The sequence below is a fragment of the Quercus lobata genome, chromosome 8 (genome assembly GCF_001633185.2).
Source record: "Quercus lobata isolate SW786 chromosome 8, ValleyOak3.0 Primary Assembly, whole genome shotgun sequence".
Taxonomy (NCBI): Eukaryota; Viridiplantae; Streptophyta; class Magnoliopsida; order Fagales; family Fagaceae; genus Quercus; species Quercus lobata.
The window spans coordinates 56,567,904-56,584,158 of NC_044911.1; the positions used below are offsets into that span (position 1 = coordinate 56,567,904).

General features: G+C 34.1%; 2 protein-coding genes across 2 annotated transcripts; both read right to left on the reverse strand.

Annotated features, from left to right (window-relative positions):
• Positions 1 to 1,716: 1,716 nt before the first annotated feature.
• On the reverse strand, positions 1,717 to 4,862 carry LOC115957471. Its single transcript, XM_031075717.1, has 4 exons — positions 4,611 to 4,862; positions 3,414 to 3,570; positions 2,843 to 3,136; positions 1,717 to 2,576 (listed from the first exon to the last, which is right to left on the reverse strand). Exons 2-4 carry the CDS (start codon positions 3,546 to 3,548, stop codon positions 1,956 to 1,958), a joined length of 1,050 nt encoding a protein of 349 aa, XP_030931577.1. The 5' UTR covers positions 3,549 to 3,570; positions 4,611 to 4,862; the 3' UTR covers positions 1,717 to 1,955.
• A 2,907-nt stretch (positions 4,863 to 7,769) lies between these two features.
• Positions 7,770 to 14,280, reverse strand: LOC115956619 (general transcription factor IIF subunit 2). The gene is made up of 6 exons (XM_031074940.1): positions 13,809 to 14,280; positions 12,164 to 12,272; positions 9,338 to 9,468; positions 9,153 to 9,227; positions 8,828 to 8,974; positions 7,770 to 8,240 (listed from the first exon to the last, which is right to left on the reverse strand). Exons 1-6 carry the CDS (start codon positions 14,082 to 14,084, stop codon positions 8,121 to 8,123), a joined length of 858 nt encoding a protein of 285 aa, XP_030930800.1. The 5' UTR covers positions 14,085 to 14,280; the 3' UTR covers positions 7,770 to 8,120.
• Between the last annotated feature and the right edge of the window lie 1,975 nt (positions 14,281 to 16,255).

The following is a 16,255-nucleotide window of genomic DNA, read 5'->3' on the forward strand; positions in this document are numbered from 1 at the left end:
TTTCAATCCTAGAATCAGATATTTGGTTTAGCTCAGCCCAATCTAAATCACTTTGGGCCCCCAACATGCAAGCTTTAGCCCAATCAACTGTTTTTTCATAACATTGTTGCAGTAGACACTATCATTTTCATAACATTTTTTTTAAGAGTTCGAATTTGGTAGGATAAGGTGTAAAATCTATATTTTACATAATCTAATAAATGATTGTCACGTCAGCATTTCACTTAAAATTTTATACATCCTACTATACCTAATAATATCTCAATAAATTCCCAATTTGGTTGAATTTATATATGGGTATTAGAATTTTTTGGATACAATATATGGGTATTAGAATTAATTGGGTGTGGTTGTATTTTTTTTTTTAAATATGTGATAAAATGATGTGGCATATTGGGATTAGAGGGGTAAAACATGGGTTTTACACTATGCCCTTACATAATTTAATCTCTTTTTTTTAATAATTGAGTTGGGTAGGTTTTTATTGTTCTCATATGAGCCAATTATTGAATTATTTTATCAACTACTATTTACAACTGGTCACTCGATAATTATGATTTTTTTTTTTTTGATGATTTTTGTGTACTTATTGTTGAAATTTTTGTCCATGGATTGTTGATATGGTCCTTTGTAATTGGAGCAAACTCATTCTTCTAATTCGATAGATTATTGGAGGTGATTTGTTTGACATCTTTGGGATATTGACGGCAAGGGATAAAGTCATGTTTTCAATTGAGAAAAACTTTCTAGTCTAGAAGTGAATTATTGAGTGATTAGACTCCTTGGTTTGAGGACTAATTTGATTTCCACGATTAATGTCTGTGACGTCATTGACATGGTAGAGGATAAAATTGTTCACAAGTCATTGTTCTCGTTATAGAAAAAGTCAACAGTATAGTGTAACTTTCAACATGTAACAGCTTTGAAGGCAATATATAGATTAAATATTTTAAAATACTGATTAACTACAATTTGCGGATTAAACATGTTAAATTCAGATGCTTAATCACTGTAAATATTGTGGTTCCCGTTAACTTCAACCAGTAAAAATCCACTTCAACCAGTAAAGATTTAATTTGACCGATTTTATCAAAATGATAAAACTTATGTACAGTACTTTAAGTGTTATATTATATCTCTTAAAATTCAACCATATAGCTTTTTTTTCATAGATGAAAGTGTATTTTTAGTTAAGTACAATCACATAGCTGAATTTTAAGAGGAAAACTTAATGAATAACACTTAAATATTATACCTAAAAGTAAATCCTGCTTGACCAAAATGGCCAAAATAAAAACTGTTATAACCTATCAATAAAAATGTAATCACTGTGAAGTTCTCTCCTCTTTACATCATCACCTCCTAAAGCAGCATACTTTTTAGTATTCACAAGCATATGAAACCTTCCACCCTCTCTCCGCTCTGATCTGATCTGATCTGTGACTAAGAAACTAAAATCACATGGCATCTGGACGGTTCAACATAAGACCGAGTCCAATGCATTTGGATGAAAATATATTTTAGATAAAGTATTAGTTGACCTGCTCCCAATATAGATTTCAATTAAAATGCGCTGCCCAAAAATCGTAATTGAGAATATAATCATATATGCCAGCCGGCTTTGTGGAATTTTCTACGAGAGGTAGAGGTTGTAGTTATTGCACTTGCACCCACTTCATCCCCACTTCCCCTTTTCTCCATTGACCAAAGATACCATTTGCAACAAACTTCAACAATTCTATTCATGAAAATAGTACACCAACAAGTAAATTATTGTCATTGTCATATTATATATTTATTTGATTCCCTCGATTGCCGGAAACTAGTCCTCAATAAGGAAGGAACAAAGAAGTAGGAGATTAAGAAACAAACAAACAAACATAACTCATTGAACACAAAGAATTGCACCTTGTAGAAAACAAGGACACATCATACTAATGACAACTTGAAAACCATTAACAGAAAACATCTGTTGAAGAAGACCCAGACGCCTCGAGGGAAACCGGATTCCAGTTCACAATATCCCCACAATGTCCGCCTTGTGATTTAACTGCTGGAAGCTGATTTGATCCATCAATGGTTGCAGTAAGAGCTAATTTATTTGAAGCTGTTGTCTTCATTCGATGACGCTCTGCTCTAGAGCCAATGACCTGTCCTAACACGGATGCTGCAATGGTAAAAGCCATAGCTGTCTTGGGCATCAGCACAGACTTCCTAAGCATGGCTATGAATGGAACGGCCGCATGAACTGCAGCAAACCAGGCTGGTGAGAATTTTTCAGTGTGTTCTCTCCATATCCCTAAAGGGACATTTGCTGCCATTCCCAATAGCCCTATCACAAGCACTTTTGCAGGCAAGGGTTGTGGGCGAAGGTTCTTTGCAAATGCAGTTTGTGCTAGAGCTGCTCGGGCTGCAACTATTGCAGGTGGGCACTTGTATTTCATGCCTGGAGGGAGCTGAAATGCCTTAGCAACTAGGGGAAGAACATTGCTAACTGCTTGGTATGACTTTGCAATGGGACAGTTTCCACTTTGCAGCCACTCATTGCCCATTGCCTCATGCTTTGAACTTCCTCCCTGAAAGATCAGTTATGAAAATCAAGGGACAAGTAATAGAGAAATGTATAATGCAGTTCCATCAAAATCATAATTTGAACAGTTTCAACAATTTAATGCACAACATTCAGTATACTGATGAGATTCTAAGTTCAGAGAACTGAAATTTCACTGTGCTTTGGAGTTTGCATAAAATTGCTCAAAAATAAGACTTTAGACCTTGCTTTGAATTTCTATAGCAGAATTTAATATGAAAAACATAATTTGAACAATTGAGGATAAATTACCTTTGAAGAAGGCTCTTTCTTGGATGAATTGGATTTTCTTTTCTGATTCTTCCACTTCTCAGAAAATGAATCAAAACCAAATGGCCCTCCAAGTCCAAAGGATGACAGGCTGATTGTGGCCGCCTTGGCAGCTAAAGGATTAAATTGTGATGGGGCTGACTCAGGCCCTACATTCTCAGAAGGCACAAATGATCTCCCAGAAAGGGGTACTACTCCATCATGCCCATGAAAAAGCCTAAATGCCATATCAAAATTGGGACCATCTTCAAAAATGGGACCTTTGGTTCCACGTACCTGAGAAGGAAAAGTCATGAAAACATATGAGTAGTGTTTAAGTTGAACAAGAAGCCTGAGAGACACATGGCATAGGTCTGTAATTATAAGCAGGAAGAAATCTTGCAGGTTTAGATACATGATTTTGGGACCTAAATGTTTGGCTAATAAATTTGAACACAAATAGATATGATCAAAATCAAAATTCCTTTCAATCTAATACACTTAAAGTTAGACCCATCAACAGAAAGAAACTATTACGAAACACTGGTACAAGTATTGAAAGTAGGCAACTTACGGGCATTGGGAAAGCCATGGAGGATGAGAACGAGAAATTAGTTGGCTCATTAATGTTCCTCAAGAATGGACATCTAAGCATGTCCATCTGAGGTGGCGTAGACTCTTCGTTTAGGTCTCTGAAGAAATAGTCCATATCTGTTGAAGAGCAGGGTCACCTGCACATAGATGAAATTGCATAAACAATGTCAGAATCACAGTGCTAGACTAAGAATATTTAAACTGCAAATTATGAACCCAAATTTTTTACTAAGAAATAAAAAGTTTCATCTAGAAAGCTAGAAGAAGCATGCATTTGACAATCCTAAAGAATTGAAATTCTGACAAAGTGTGTCTGACATTAACTAGAGAAACTAAGGTTTAATGTAACTTCCCCATATAAGATGGTTATACAGACAAAACTCAGACTTTAGTGTGTGTGAAATTAACCAAAGAACTAACATTATATAAGAAGTCAAATAGAAAAACTAGGAAGCACGGACACGAACACGGACATGGGTACGAGTACAACACAGCGACATGAGCAATTTTTGAAAAATTATAACATAAAACAGCCAAAAATGACACAGATACGACATCCTACATGAAGTGTCTGTGCTTCCTAGTTGAAAGAAGGATTGATTGTAGTTTAGTCTCACAATTAATTAACCCCAACCCAATGAAATCCCAAACCATGAGCTGGGAAATGCTAAGCTTCACTAAAAATGCCCAAACCCATATACAAACCACAACTATTAGGCACATGAAAACCCACCTAGAATTTCTAATACTCCATAACCTTGAACCCAATTGAAAACCCACCTAGAATTTCTAATACTCCAAAACCTTGAACCCTTTTTTTCATCAATTGGTTAACATATGGTACCTAAATCTCCTAATTTATCAATCAATCTCTAACCCAAATCATAAACTGAGATCAGAGTCAATTTCCACATATTACTCCACCAAAAAAAAAACCCAACTTTTAAGGAACAAAGTCCCAAATCACAGGCGTGTAATAAAAAAAATCATTTCTTCACGAAAATTAAGGAAACCAAAATTTAGAATCAATATACATCAGACAGATTATGCAGATTAAATCTAGAATTCTGAGAGCTAACATTACAAATTCTATAAAAACAAAGACCAAGAAAAGAAAAAAAGATCTGACGTGAAATGAGTATGAAGATCGTACAGAAAATCAAACATGCATTATTACCTTGAGAGAGATTGAGAGATTGAGAATTTGGTAGAGCAAAGGTGAAAAAACCCAGGCGAAGAGAATAGAATCGAAGAGTGTATGGTAAACACACGACCCTATATGTGAGATTTGAGAGAATGAAACGGCGTCGTGGTGACCACACGACTTGTATTGAACTCGTTTTTTTGGAGCTCTCCAACTTTGATTGTCTTTTGGTAGTTGGGAACGGTCAGCGCTTACGTTTTCTTTTGCCTTTGTTTATATAGCTGTGTGTGTAGCTGGTGAGCTGAAATTAAAATGCGTGTTGATTTTTTTTTTTTCCTTGCGGACCAATGGGAGTTTGACGCGTTGGTATGTTTATACCACGCGATTCTTGTAGACAATGTTTTTGGTACTTTTCTTGTTATTGGAGTAAGTCTAAATGAAAATTGGGACCGAGTTTGGGTGCTGTATGTATATATGGACTATGGGTTGTCCTTGCCTTAAAATTTTTTAGCATATCATGTCCAAGTGGGGGTTGATATGGATCACAAATTCACATTAATGGTGTGTGTGTGATATGACCCAAATAATATCTTAATAATTCTTGTATCACGTGTTTTTAAACAAATTTCTTTTTTTTAAAAGGAGTTTCAACTTATGGTGTTCGTTCTTGACGATAACTCTTTATCATTAGACCAAGACATTAATCGGTTTTTGGTGTAAACAGGGATTGAATTTCCAGATTTCTTATTCAATTATCAGAGATTTTACCAATTAAATTAATTAGAACCTATTATTATGTGTTTCTAAACATGGATATGTATTGTTCATCTAAAAGGAAAAACATTAATAATTATTAATTTGGATAGCATAATTGGAATAAAAAGAGAAAATTTTACGTTTGTATTAGTTAAGAGTCTTTTTTATGTGATTAGCACCTACCCTTGTGACGTTGTTCCGAGGCCAGATTGATGTAGCTTGAGACTTAAGACGATAAATTTAAGTGGAACATTTTACATTTAGATTTTAATTAAATAGATTTTATTTAATATTGACCAAACCAAGGTTAATTTGAAGAATTAATACTAATCAAAGTTAAGTAAATTTACACATTCAAGAAAATTTTAAGTCAATTTTATATGGAGAATCGAATATCATGGTAAAAGCATCAAATTTAACCAAAAGAAATGAAAATTTATTATTTTTTTAGAAACAATGTTTACTTCATATCGATTAAGACAATATATCATTATAAAATTATATTTTGGTGTTAGGAAATATATAAAGATTATTTGGTGTGTAGCCATGTGGAGACTAGAGAATACAAGTCCCCTAGCCCACTTTTTGTGTCACATTTTATGCTCCAACAATCATGGTATGCCATGTGTTGGGTTTTATTTATTTATTTTTCCATTTTAAACTTAGGTTATTTAATAAGGAAAGTCAAACAAATTTATGGCATATTGTAATTGGCGGAGTATAAAATAAGACACAAAAATGAGATAATATATTTTTATTCGAGATAAGGTAGCTAATGTTCATGATCTACTGAACATGATATTGGTTTACAAAATTAAAGTCTCAAAACATTAAAAAAAACCAATTTATGCTTTTTAGTTGGATTGATTTTCTATTGGTCCAATATTTTTTTCAGATCTTTTTAGAGGCGAGAAAATTTCTACAAATTTTACTATATAAAGTATACAAATTGACGTGGTAATGAATGCGGTTGGTAAACTTAAATAACCTAGTAAATAAATATTTGAATAATATTTTTAGGATTGGTGACATCAATTTGTAAGTTCTATATAGAAAATTTTGTAATATCCCTGTCATCATTCTATAATTTTGACATTTTTATTAATGGTTGAGTGTTGAGGCCTTTTCATAAAAGGAGTAGAACTTCTTCTTTTTTAGTGGGGACCCTAGGCATAGGCCTCAAGCCACCACTACCTTGTCCCTAGCCCTTGTGTTGTAGGTTGGATCAACCTCTTTCCTCTCATTCCAAACAGACAAAAAATAAAAGATTAGAGTTTATTATAGTAGGATTTTAAACGAAATATAGATAGTAGTAATTCAAATTTCTAACTTCATAAAAATAAAATTTCGGTTAAATATTTTTTAATTATTATTTTTACTTTAAAAATTTTAAGATTGATAATTTATGTCATCTGAAGGGGAAAAGGTGGGGGTATAAGATTCTATTTTTATAATATTAAGATATGATTTTTTTTGTTAGGTAAAGATGTTGCTTCACTAAGGGTCTAGGGGAAAGTACCAATTGGTGATTATCTATATGATGTTAGAAGTCCACTAATCTAATAATAGACTGGGCTTAATGAGGGCCATGCTTTTATTACAAGAGTAACTTAAGTTTGTTGCCAACCCATGCCAATTAGGCAGGAGCTCTGATCAACTAAGCCCCCCTTTCCCCAAAAAAGAGAGCATTGATCGTGATGTTCATAGTAGTGATTCCTTGAGTAGTACTCAGCGTGCTTTTATTTAACAATTTTATTTAACAGTGGACTAATACTAATCCCCTTTGGAATTGAAAAATATAGATTTGAAGCTATAGTTTTAAAAATATAAAAATACATGCCGCCCATGCCATTTTGGTTACAACCTATCTCCACATAGAAATCAACTATGCTACTATACCTATAAACTCACTTATGGGAGTGGGATTTCTAAAAGAAGTTTCTCATTTAAATTAAAAGAAATGAGGATTGAGTGAACCTAATTTTTAAAGTTACTGAAATATATAATTGACCAAAAAATAAAAAATAAAAAATAAAAAATATACATTCTATAATAGTGAATGGAGTTAGCTGAAATTTTTGTTGTTGACAAGATATGATTTAAATATATGGCATCCACTTTAGAATAATTGCTCTGTCATCAAACTAAGGTATTGAATTTTGCCAAAAACGTTAAAAAGTTATTATACTATTATTTTGCCCATGAGCTGAATAGCATAACGTTTTCCAAAGAAAAAGTAGGGATGGGATAAAGAGTATTGAAAAACGACAAGGTCAATGGGGCTCGTTCTTTTAAGAGCGAGGTCTCGGCCGTTGACCAAGCCCTAAAAAAAAGAGAAGAAGAAGAGGCCTCAATCCACATTGCGCCCAACAAATAAAAAGAAAGAAAAATAATAAAAATCACCAAAAAAAGAAAAGTTCCTAAAGAAGATATGAATACTGCACAGATACAAGTAGCTTTGATAATATTATTTACAGATATCTGAAACTAAATGGTGCTGAAGAATTCCATTACTTACATGCTGCAAGGACAGTAAAAATAAAAAAGAGAAAGAGACAAAAAAGGGTATCAGCTGCTGCAAAAAATTAAAGAAGTTCTAATATCTACATATTAGACTTGAGAGAGTGGCGTTGCCCATCTTTCTCGCTTGCATTTTCATAGGAAAATTTAAATTCTGTACAGAAACAAGGGATCGCAATCTGAAATTTAAAAAAGAAGAAGCAGGAAGTTATGAACTAATCATCAGTACCAAAAGTCTCCATCTGGATCAAATCTATTTCATGTGACCTATTGTGGGGTTGGTTCCTCATTTGTTCTCCTGTATTCCGGCTTCAGCTCATAAGATCCTTGATTAGCTCCCTTGTTATTGTAGACACACAGGTCTTTAAGTATGTCTTTCATAAATTGCTGCAGAGAGACAAAATCACTATTAAATTTAAATCCTAAGGGAAAGTCCTTACGACACAGATAAGAGTACTACAATGAACAAAAATAAAAATCAGTTCTCATTGTTTGGCCTGTAAATGTTTTTGTTAGTTGAAGATTGGGATGGATTATTAAGAACGCTAATTTTTTATCCTTGTAAAAGCAAGTCCATATCAGCCATCAAACATGCTTCAAATATGCAACAGTCATACAGCACAAGAGGGCATGACACAACAGAAAATTTCGTTGGTTCATATGACAAAGTAGTTTTATGGCATTTTACTTTGTAATAGAGAACTTAATAATCTCTATCTATTATCTAACAATCCCGTGTCACAACAGAGGCAGAGAAGGAATTGAAGCAGTCAGGTGCCATGTATAAAGTAAATATAATTATATAAGTGGTGAAAAGGCACTTAGAAATATCAGCCATGAGCAAACCAAATCTAATGTGAAATGCTTACTTCCCAAAGATAGCAAGCTAGAACAGAAAAAGATAGGCATATAGTAGTTTAATATTGAGTATACAGTAATTAAGTGATAATAATAAATAAAAATAATAAACTTACTTCGGGTTGGTCTGTCTCCTGGATTAGCTGTCTTAAAGTCCAGTTTGGTTGCCTTTCAAAGAGCTTAAACATAATTTCCTCCATTTCGTTACGATCCCTTCTTGTGCGTTTTGCTTCTGATCCCTTCGCTGGTATTTTCTTCTTATCCTATTCCAAACAAAGCAGCTCTCCTTATATACTACACGATGGAAAATCAATACAAGACATATATTTTGACATGCATATACAGTTGCAGAATAAAGTAAGTTTCCCCTAAAAATCAAGCAGTGAAATACACAATTTTATATAACAACGTCAGACATAAAATGAAGGTGGCAATAAGTACACTAGGTCCAGAAGACGAAAAACTCATCATCCCTGGCAAAGGCCTCATATGAGCCCCATTGTCGTTGCCGATCACCTGAAACGGGAGTTTGGAGAAAGTCAAGGAAACAAAAAATGTGATCAATAATCTTTGTAAGGGAGCGCGCGCGCAAACACACACATATATATAGAAGTAATAAGGAGAACCTGTATCTGTCTAGTCTTAGTCATATATTTACTTGTCCTTTCACGGCAGAGTTTCCCATAATTCTCAATATCCTGGTTATGGGGCTTCATGTCAAATTTGTTCAGTATTTTTCCCTCCACAAAAATTTTCCCTACAATATTAAGGAATTGATTAGATTACTTAAGCCTGCTAAAACGATAGTCCTAAGAGAATAATTATATATTTTAAAAGAACAATCCAAAATACAGCTACAATCAGTCAAATTAAGGAAATAAATGGCCAACGGTTCTCTCCACATTATATTTATCAACTCATTTAATCCTAAGGAATCACTCTCTTTAACTATTCAATCCTCTCAGGTATACACTCAAAATATAAGCAGCACATATAAAAATAACTAAAAGAAAATTATTTGAATGAACATGTGTTGTTAAACTTTTACCTGAGGGCAGAGTAAATTCTGATCTAGACACACATCAAATCAATAAGCCTAACCCAGGTATGTACCATACCACTTCTATTAAACTACAATCTCAAATTTAGACAATCAAAGAATTACAAAAAAGAACACGACGGAATTCTGCCTAGAGTAGCTAACTAGTCATACAAACATCTCAGCATGGATAATTTAAGACATGGTTTGGGTGTTCAGGAGGTTAGGCCTTAAGGTGACGTAAGTGCCTAATGCAATAGGTCACGGATTCTAGTTTGAGAATCGGCTTCTCTAAAAAAAGGAGGGGAAGACTGCCTATCAATCACCTCTCCCAAACCCTGCAAAAATGGGAGCTTTGTGCAATAACCTATTTCTTCTTTTACTTTTTATTATTATTATTATTATTATTTATGGTTTGCACATTTAACACCATCAAATGTTATGCTACCCCTCTCATGCCAAATTGTCCACAAAACACACAAGGGAGCAGCATGTAGATTTTAGAACATCTATGCCAACAAAATGAATCTCACTTGCAAATACCCTAGCAACTGAATCACTGTCTTCAGCACCATAATATCTTAAATAACTTCAACATAAATGACCAATTATCTATAGCCACCGAACAATGAAGAAAGTCTAACCCATAACCTTATATAGATTTATTCACTTCCTCAAAATATTTGACCTCATTTCCAAATTCAACTTTGCAGACCAACCCTATAATTCTTCTTACTTTTTCTGCAACTATATGTCAGTTGTAATTACCTAACAAATAAAACTGAAAACCATCTATTTTTGACAAATGCAGGCATAAATTTAATCTTGAGAGCAACCACTTATTTTGTTCAAATTTCCTTTTTTTTTTTCCACCTCAGAACAGTTGGTTAATGCATTACTGATTCTGATACTCATACTGTTTCTACATTAAATACCAGATGGTCCAGATCTCAGTAAAGTTATGCATGTTGTTAAAACCACCAGAAGGGCTTATAAAACATTAGCTTAGTTTGGAGTCATACCCCCCAAGCATCTAAAAGTTGGATTCATATCTTCTATTGAAAAAAAAAAAATCAAAATAATGATTCGTACAAACAGTCAAATCATTATGAGTTCTTAGGCTTTGACATTTACACGTAATAAAACCTGCTAATAGTACAAAAAGGCATTATTGTGTTAGATTGTTGTTATGTGTGTAAATGGAGTGAAAAATCTGTGTATCATTTACTTCTTCATAGCCTTGTAGCTAATGAATTGTGGAACATAGTGTTTGATTTGTTTGGGGTTCAATGGGTCATGCTGCAAAAGGTTCTGGATTTGCTAGCTTCTTGGGAGGGGAGATTTGGCCGTCATTGAAATGTGGCTATTTGGAAGGTCGAGCCACAGTCTTATGTGGAGTCCTTGGCAGGAGACAAATTCCAGGAGCTTTGAGGGAAGTGAACAATCTATTCTCGAACTTATGTCGTTTTTCTTTTATTCTTTGTTTGATTGGACATTAGCTCTGCAATCATTTTCCTGTTTTTCTCTTTTATTTATGCTCATTGTAACTTGAGAGGTTAAGGGCATGTTTGCTAATGTTGTTCTAGTAACGTTGTTTAAGTGTTGTGTAAATACGTGTAGGTAAAAAAGTGTTGTGGAAATACGTGTTGTGTTGTTTAAACAACGAAAATTGTTGTTCAAACAATGTTACCAAACAGACCCTAATTATTGTGTACCCCTAATATACCTACCCCCTGTGCACTTGGGTTTCTTTCATAAATTCATGTCAATAAAGTTAGTTACTTACCAGGAAAAAAAAAGTATTAGCAAAGATATGACGTATTGTTGTGTAAAGCTGGTGGCTTGTGAGACAATTGCTTCAACTCATCACATAAAAATGTGTTTATATAATGTACCTACATGCATTCTTTTATTAGGATTGACTATAAAAATGGAGTTCATCGCAATTTTTGAGCACTCTGTTCACATGGAACCAGGCTTTCTCTCATTTCTTGACTGTGGTACTGATCTGCTGTCTTTTTTAGATAGCATTTTTCTTGTTTAATGTCTACCTTTTTTCTTGTTTTATTTTCCCTTTTCTCTCTAGTATACTTCCTGTATACTGTCACTTTTTTTGTTTAATGAAATTTTAGCATTTTTACTGATAAAAAAAAAATTTAATAGCGTCATACAATTCCAGGCCTGTTTTAGAATAAAAAACTTCATACAAGTCCAGTCATAAAATTGAACTTGCACCTTGAGGGCAACGAAAGTACCAAAACAATCTCAAGTTCCACATAAAATAAGTGTTCAAAACTAGAGCAGAAATTTTGGGAATAGATCTCAAGGTGAAAATTTAACAATCATTAAGAGATCTATTAATGCCCATTAAATTTCAGGATAAAAAGGCCATCTCGAGAATATTTATACTTACCTTGTGATGACTCAGAAAAGACAGACATTGGAATGAAGTCTTGAGACATATCCATAGAGTAACACTTGGGTATATGTCCAGATTCAGTGCCAGCCAATTCCATGGTGAACTGAGCAACATTTAAGGAATGTATGTAAAGAAAAGGGAACATTAGGATGCATATACAAAGAAAATAATCTGATGCTTCTCAAAGAAATATTATTAGACATACTCACTGAGAAACATGAATTTCTACCTTCTATGAAGTGAAAGTAAATAATTATACAAAGGCACTAGGAAAGGAAAGGATACCCATAGCACTCAAAAGGCATAATGGCAAATAGAAACATAATTGAATACAAGAGTAAACACAATTTCCATCAAGTGCAGAAAATTCAAGAAAGATAGTCCTCTAACATCATCCCATATGGAAACCTAGAGTCACAAAGATTACAAGAATAAATCTTTCAACTGGAGGGGGCCATTATCCAAATTAAGCAAATCTGCACTAAATACATAGTGCCTCCTTCAGCACTCTGACAGCTCTGAAATATAGAAAACTTTCATGTTAATAGACGAAGCTTGTATGAATCTAAAAGTGTATAATTGGCTCATTGCCCAAAACTCACTTACTTCACTAACTCAGGAACTGAACTGGCTTGGGAAGAATGTTTAAACCAGTTGACCACAAAAGTAGTCTAAAACTTAAGACTTAGTAATCGGGCCTAGCCTCCGAAGCAGATTCACTTAAACATACAGTAGTTAATACAAAATGGTCTAGAAGTGTACTTTTGTTATCGACAAGTACCCTGTTAACATACTGGTGGATGTAATATGTGCAAAGTTTTTAATGAAATCGAGAAGTCTACTTTCTTTTTTGCTAGGTAAATAGTAGGGGATGGGGGGAGGAGGAATTTGAACCATAGACATCGACATTTCTCTTTTGGCAGGTAAATATTGGGGGAGGGAAGAGGTGGGGTTCGAACCACACCAGGCACTACAAAGGGTGTTAGTACCACTAGGCTATCACTTGGTGCTGGTTGAGTTACAAACTCTGGCACTTGAACCCTAAATAATTTCAAAACATCTTTCTGTTATTCTTGCAGTATCCATATTTTGGGCAAGGTTTACGCCTACACGGCCATTTTATAAGACTACCCATGTGTATTATTTAAAAAAGTCAGATGAGTCATTGAAAAAAGTCATGTAACTAAAACTAGACATGGATGGTCTCTTCAACCACCATTTAAGCTAAACTTTTGCCCCATATTTATAGAACTTAATATGCTAATATACTCTTCTTCTTCTTCGTACTTTGTACTTTGGTGATATTACAATTGAATATAAAATACAAGCAAAAAATAGAAAGCTGGAAAAATAGAGACCACTCATAAAATCCAAACAGTGAAGGACATATGTAGAACACATAATGTTCCTATCCACATTATCCAAACCAAACAATTAAAATGTAATATAAAAATAAAAAAATGCAAGCTCAGTCTGAGAGACAAACACAAAACCCTAAAACTCACAAAAAAGGAAAAAAAGAAAGCACACATTTCGAATCGAAAACCTAATGCAGGCACGGAGGTAAAGCACAAAACCCTAGAAAACCAGAGAATGTAAGAGAGACACGCAGAGATATAGAAAAAAAAAAAGTAAACACCTGAGTGGAAGAGTTGTCGTCGTTGGAGCGGAGAGGGTCGATGGAGAGAACGACTTTGGCGACGGGGCGAGGAGGTTCAGAGGACGAAGAATCAGGTGGTGAAGAAGACGGAGGAGACTGGAGAGCGCGAGAGACGAGTGGTGGACATTTCATCAGCCACATTGCTCGCTCAGCTTTGCTCGTTTCCAAGAACGCATTGTTGTTCGTATTCACGTTGTTGTTGTTTCCATTGCTATTGCCGCTGCTGCTGCTGCTGTTGCTTGCTAGCTCGTCCATGGCGCCACAGAGAGAGAGAGAGAGAGAGAGAGAGAGAGAGAGAGAGAGAATTGAAAGAAACAGCAAGAGGGCTGGGTTGTGTTTGTGTGTCTGAGAGATAGAGAGAGAGTGTGTGAAGAAAGCGAAATTTGAAACGGTTTTTGCAAGATTTTATTGTTTTTGTTTCCTCTGTTTCTTTCTTTCTTTCTATTCTAATAGCAATAACAAACTAAACTAAACTGAAAAGGCACACCCCGGATTTTTATACATGATGGGGCCACTAGATTGTTATCCACTTATCCTCTCTCTCTCTCTCTCTCTCTCTCTCTCTCATTTTTTTCAAATTGCTAAATCAAAATTCACGAGAGATGCTACGTTTACAATATTTTTACAACAAATCACAGATGGTTAGTTGTTTTTTGTTCAAATTTGAAATTAACACTAAGATTACTTTTTTGCTCCAATAATAACAACCAATAATAATATGCCACTTAGGATTTATGATAAAAATGTTGTGAAAATATTGTGGACATATCATTTTTTACCTGCTATGTGACTATTACAATGACCATATATGTGTACTTTTAGTCATGATTTTTTTCAATAAATTATGCGAATGGCTTTGTAAATCATCACGCAATGGGATAGGGAAGATGTCTCTAGACTAGTTTGAATGAAAATGTAAGTAGTTAGACATTAGTATGTCTTAATAAGTTAAATAAATATTAAAAAAAGTTAGTTTAATATTTGTTTAGATGTTGATGGTGTGACAAATTCAAATGAACTCATTTCATCATTGACAAATAGGATTTTAACAATATCTTACCAATGACTATCTTGGTCAACGTATACTTTTTAGTATTCTTACTTTTCATGCAGTGAGGATTGAACAGGATTTTAACAATATCTTACCAATGACTATCTTGGTCAACATATACTTTTTAGTATTCTTACTTTTCATGCAGTGAGGATTGGTCACGTTCAACTCATATATGTAAAAGAAGTCTCATCAAAGACATGCATTTTTGACCAAAATGACATTAATCCATTAAAAGAAAAAGGATTTGAGACCAAACTTAGGTTAATATTTAGAGTAAGAAGAGATGTTTCAGTTCTCCTTTCCTATTCTCCCACTTTCTTTATTTCTTCCCATCCAAGCATAAGATAATAGTAGGGATGAAAGTGCCTACCAATTCACCAATTCAGTAGTATGAGTTTGTTTATTTAATCATAACATAGCAACCCATGGTAAACTTGCTTAGCGTAGTTACTTTTTAGAGCCTAAACACCATTGATTCTGATATGTTGTTAGTTGCTACTTTATTTATTCATACCACTCATGAAAAACTTGTTTGGTGTAATTATTATAGAGACTAAATAAGTATGTATATATATTTGAAGAATATCTTGACGGAGATTTTGAACTCAGGATTTCATGAGACTTTAGGAATCACGAGAGCAATCCTTTTGGGTTCATAATATGTTGTTTGATTACAACACTTTTAACCCCAAGTAGAACATTATCTTGATTTATAATATTGCCTAATCGTTCACACAAAGCAAATATCATGCACGCTCACGCACAGCCCCATTAAGAGATAAGACTAGGGTCGGTTGGTAGTGCAATAACATGGTTGGAAAATGATTATAAGGTCACGGTGACGCTTCACCAACCAAAGCTTTTAATTCCTATGAAAACTATTGTAGCGGTTACCTACGCAGGAACTGCACGTATTTTCTTCTTGTTTTTTTAATTTTGAGAAACACACACTACACTAGGGACAATAATTGCAATATTGACAATCTAGATCTGTACAATCTCCACAGTAGAATACAGGTGACTTGATAATCACGGATAAAGAGTCAACTTAAGTTTAACTTTTCTATGTTGTGCCACATTGAATTATTGTAACTTGCACACCAGTCCAAACCAAACATCACAGAAAGTAAATAGGAGATAAAGTTAACATTAAATCTGGTTAATAAGAGGGACCTAGACATTTTTGTCCTTCTATTTATTTTATTTTTATCTCATTCTATATCTCGAAGTATGTGGACTGTGATGCATAAGGAAATTATTGATAGGAAAATTATTGGTTTGTTGTTCCAGTACAATTGACATGCATGCAAGACTATGAAGCTGATCAAGTCATCAAGACATTGAATTTCAATGGCTAAAAGCTAAAACTGGC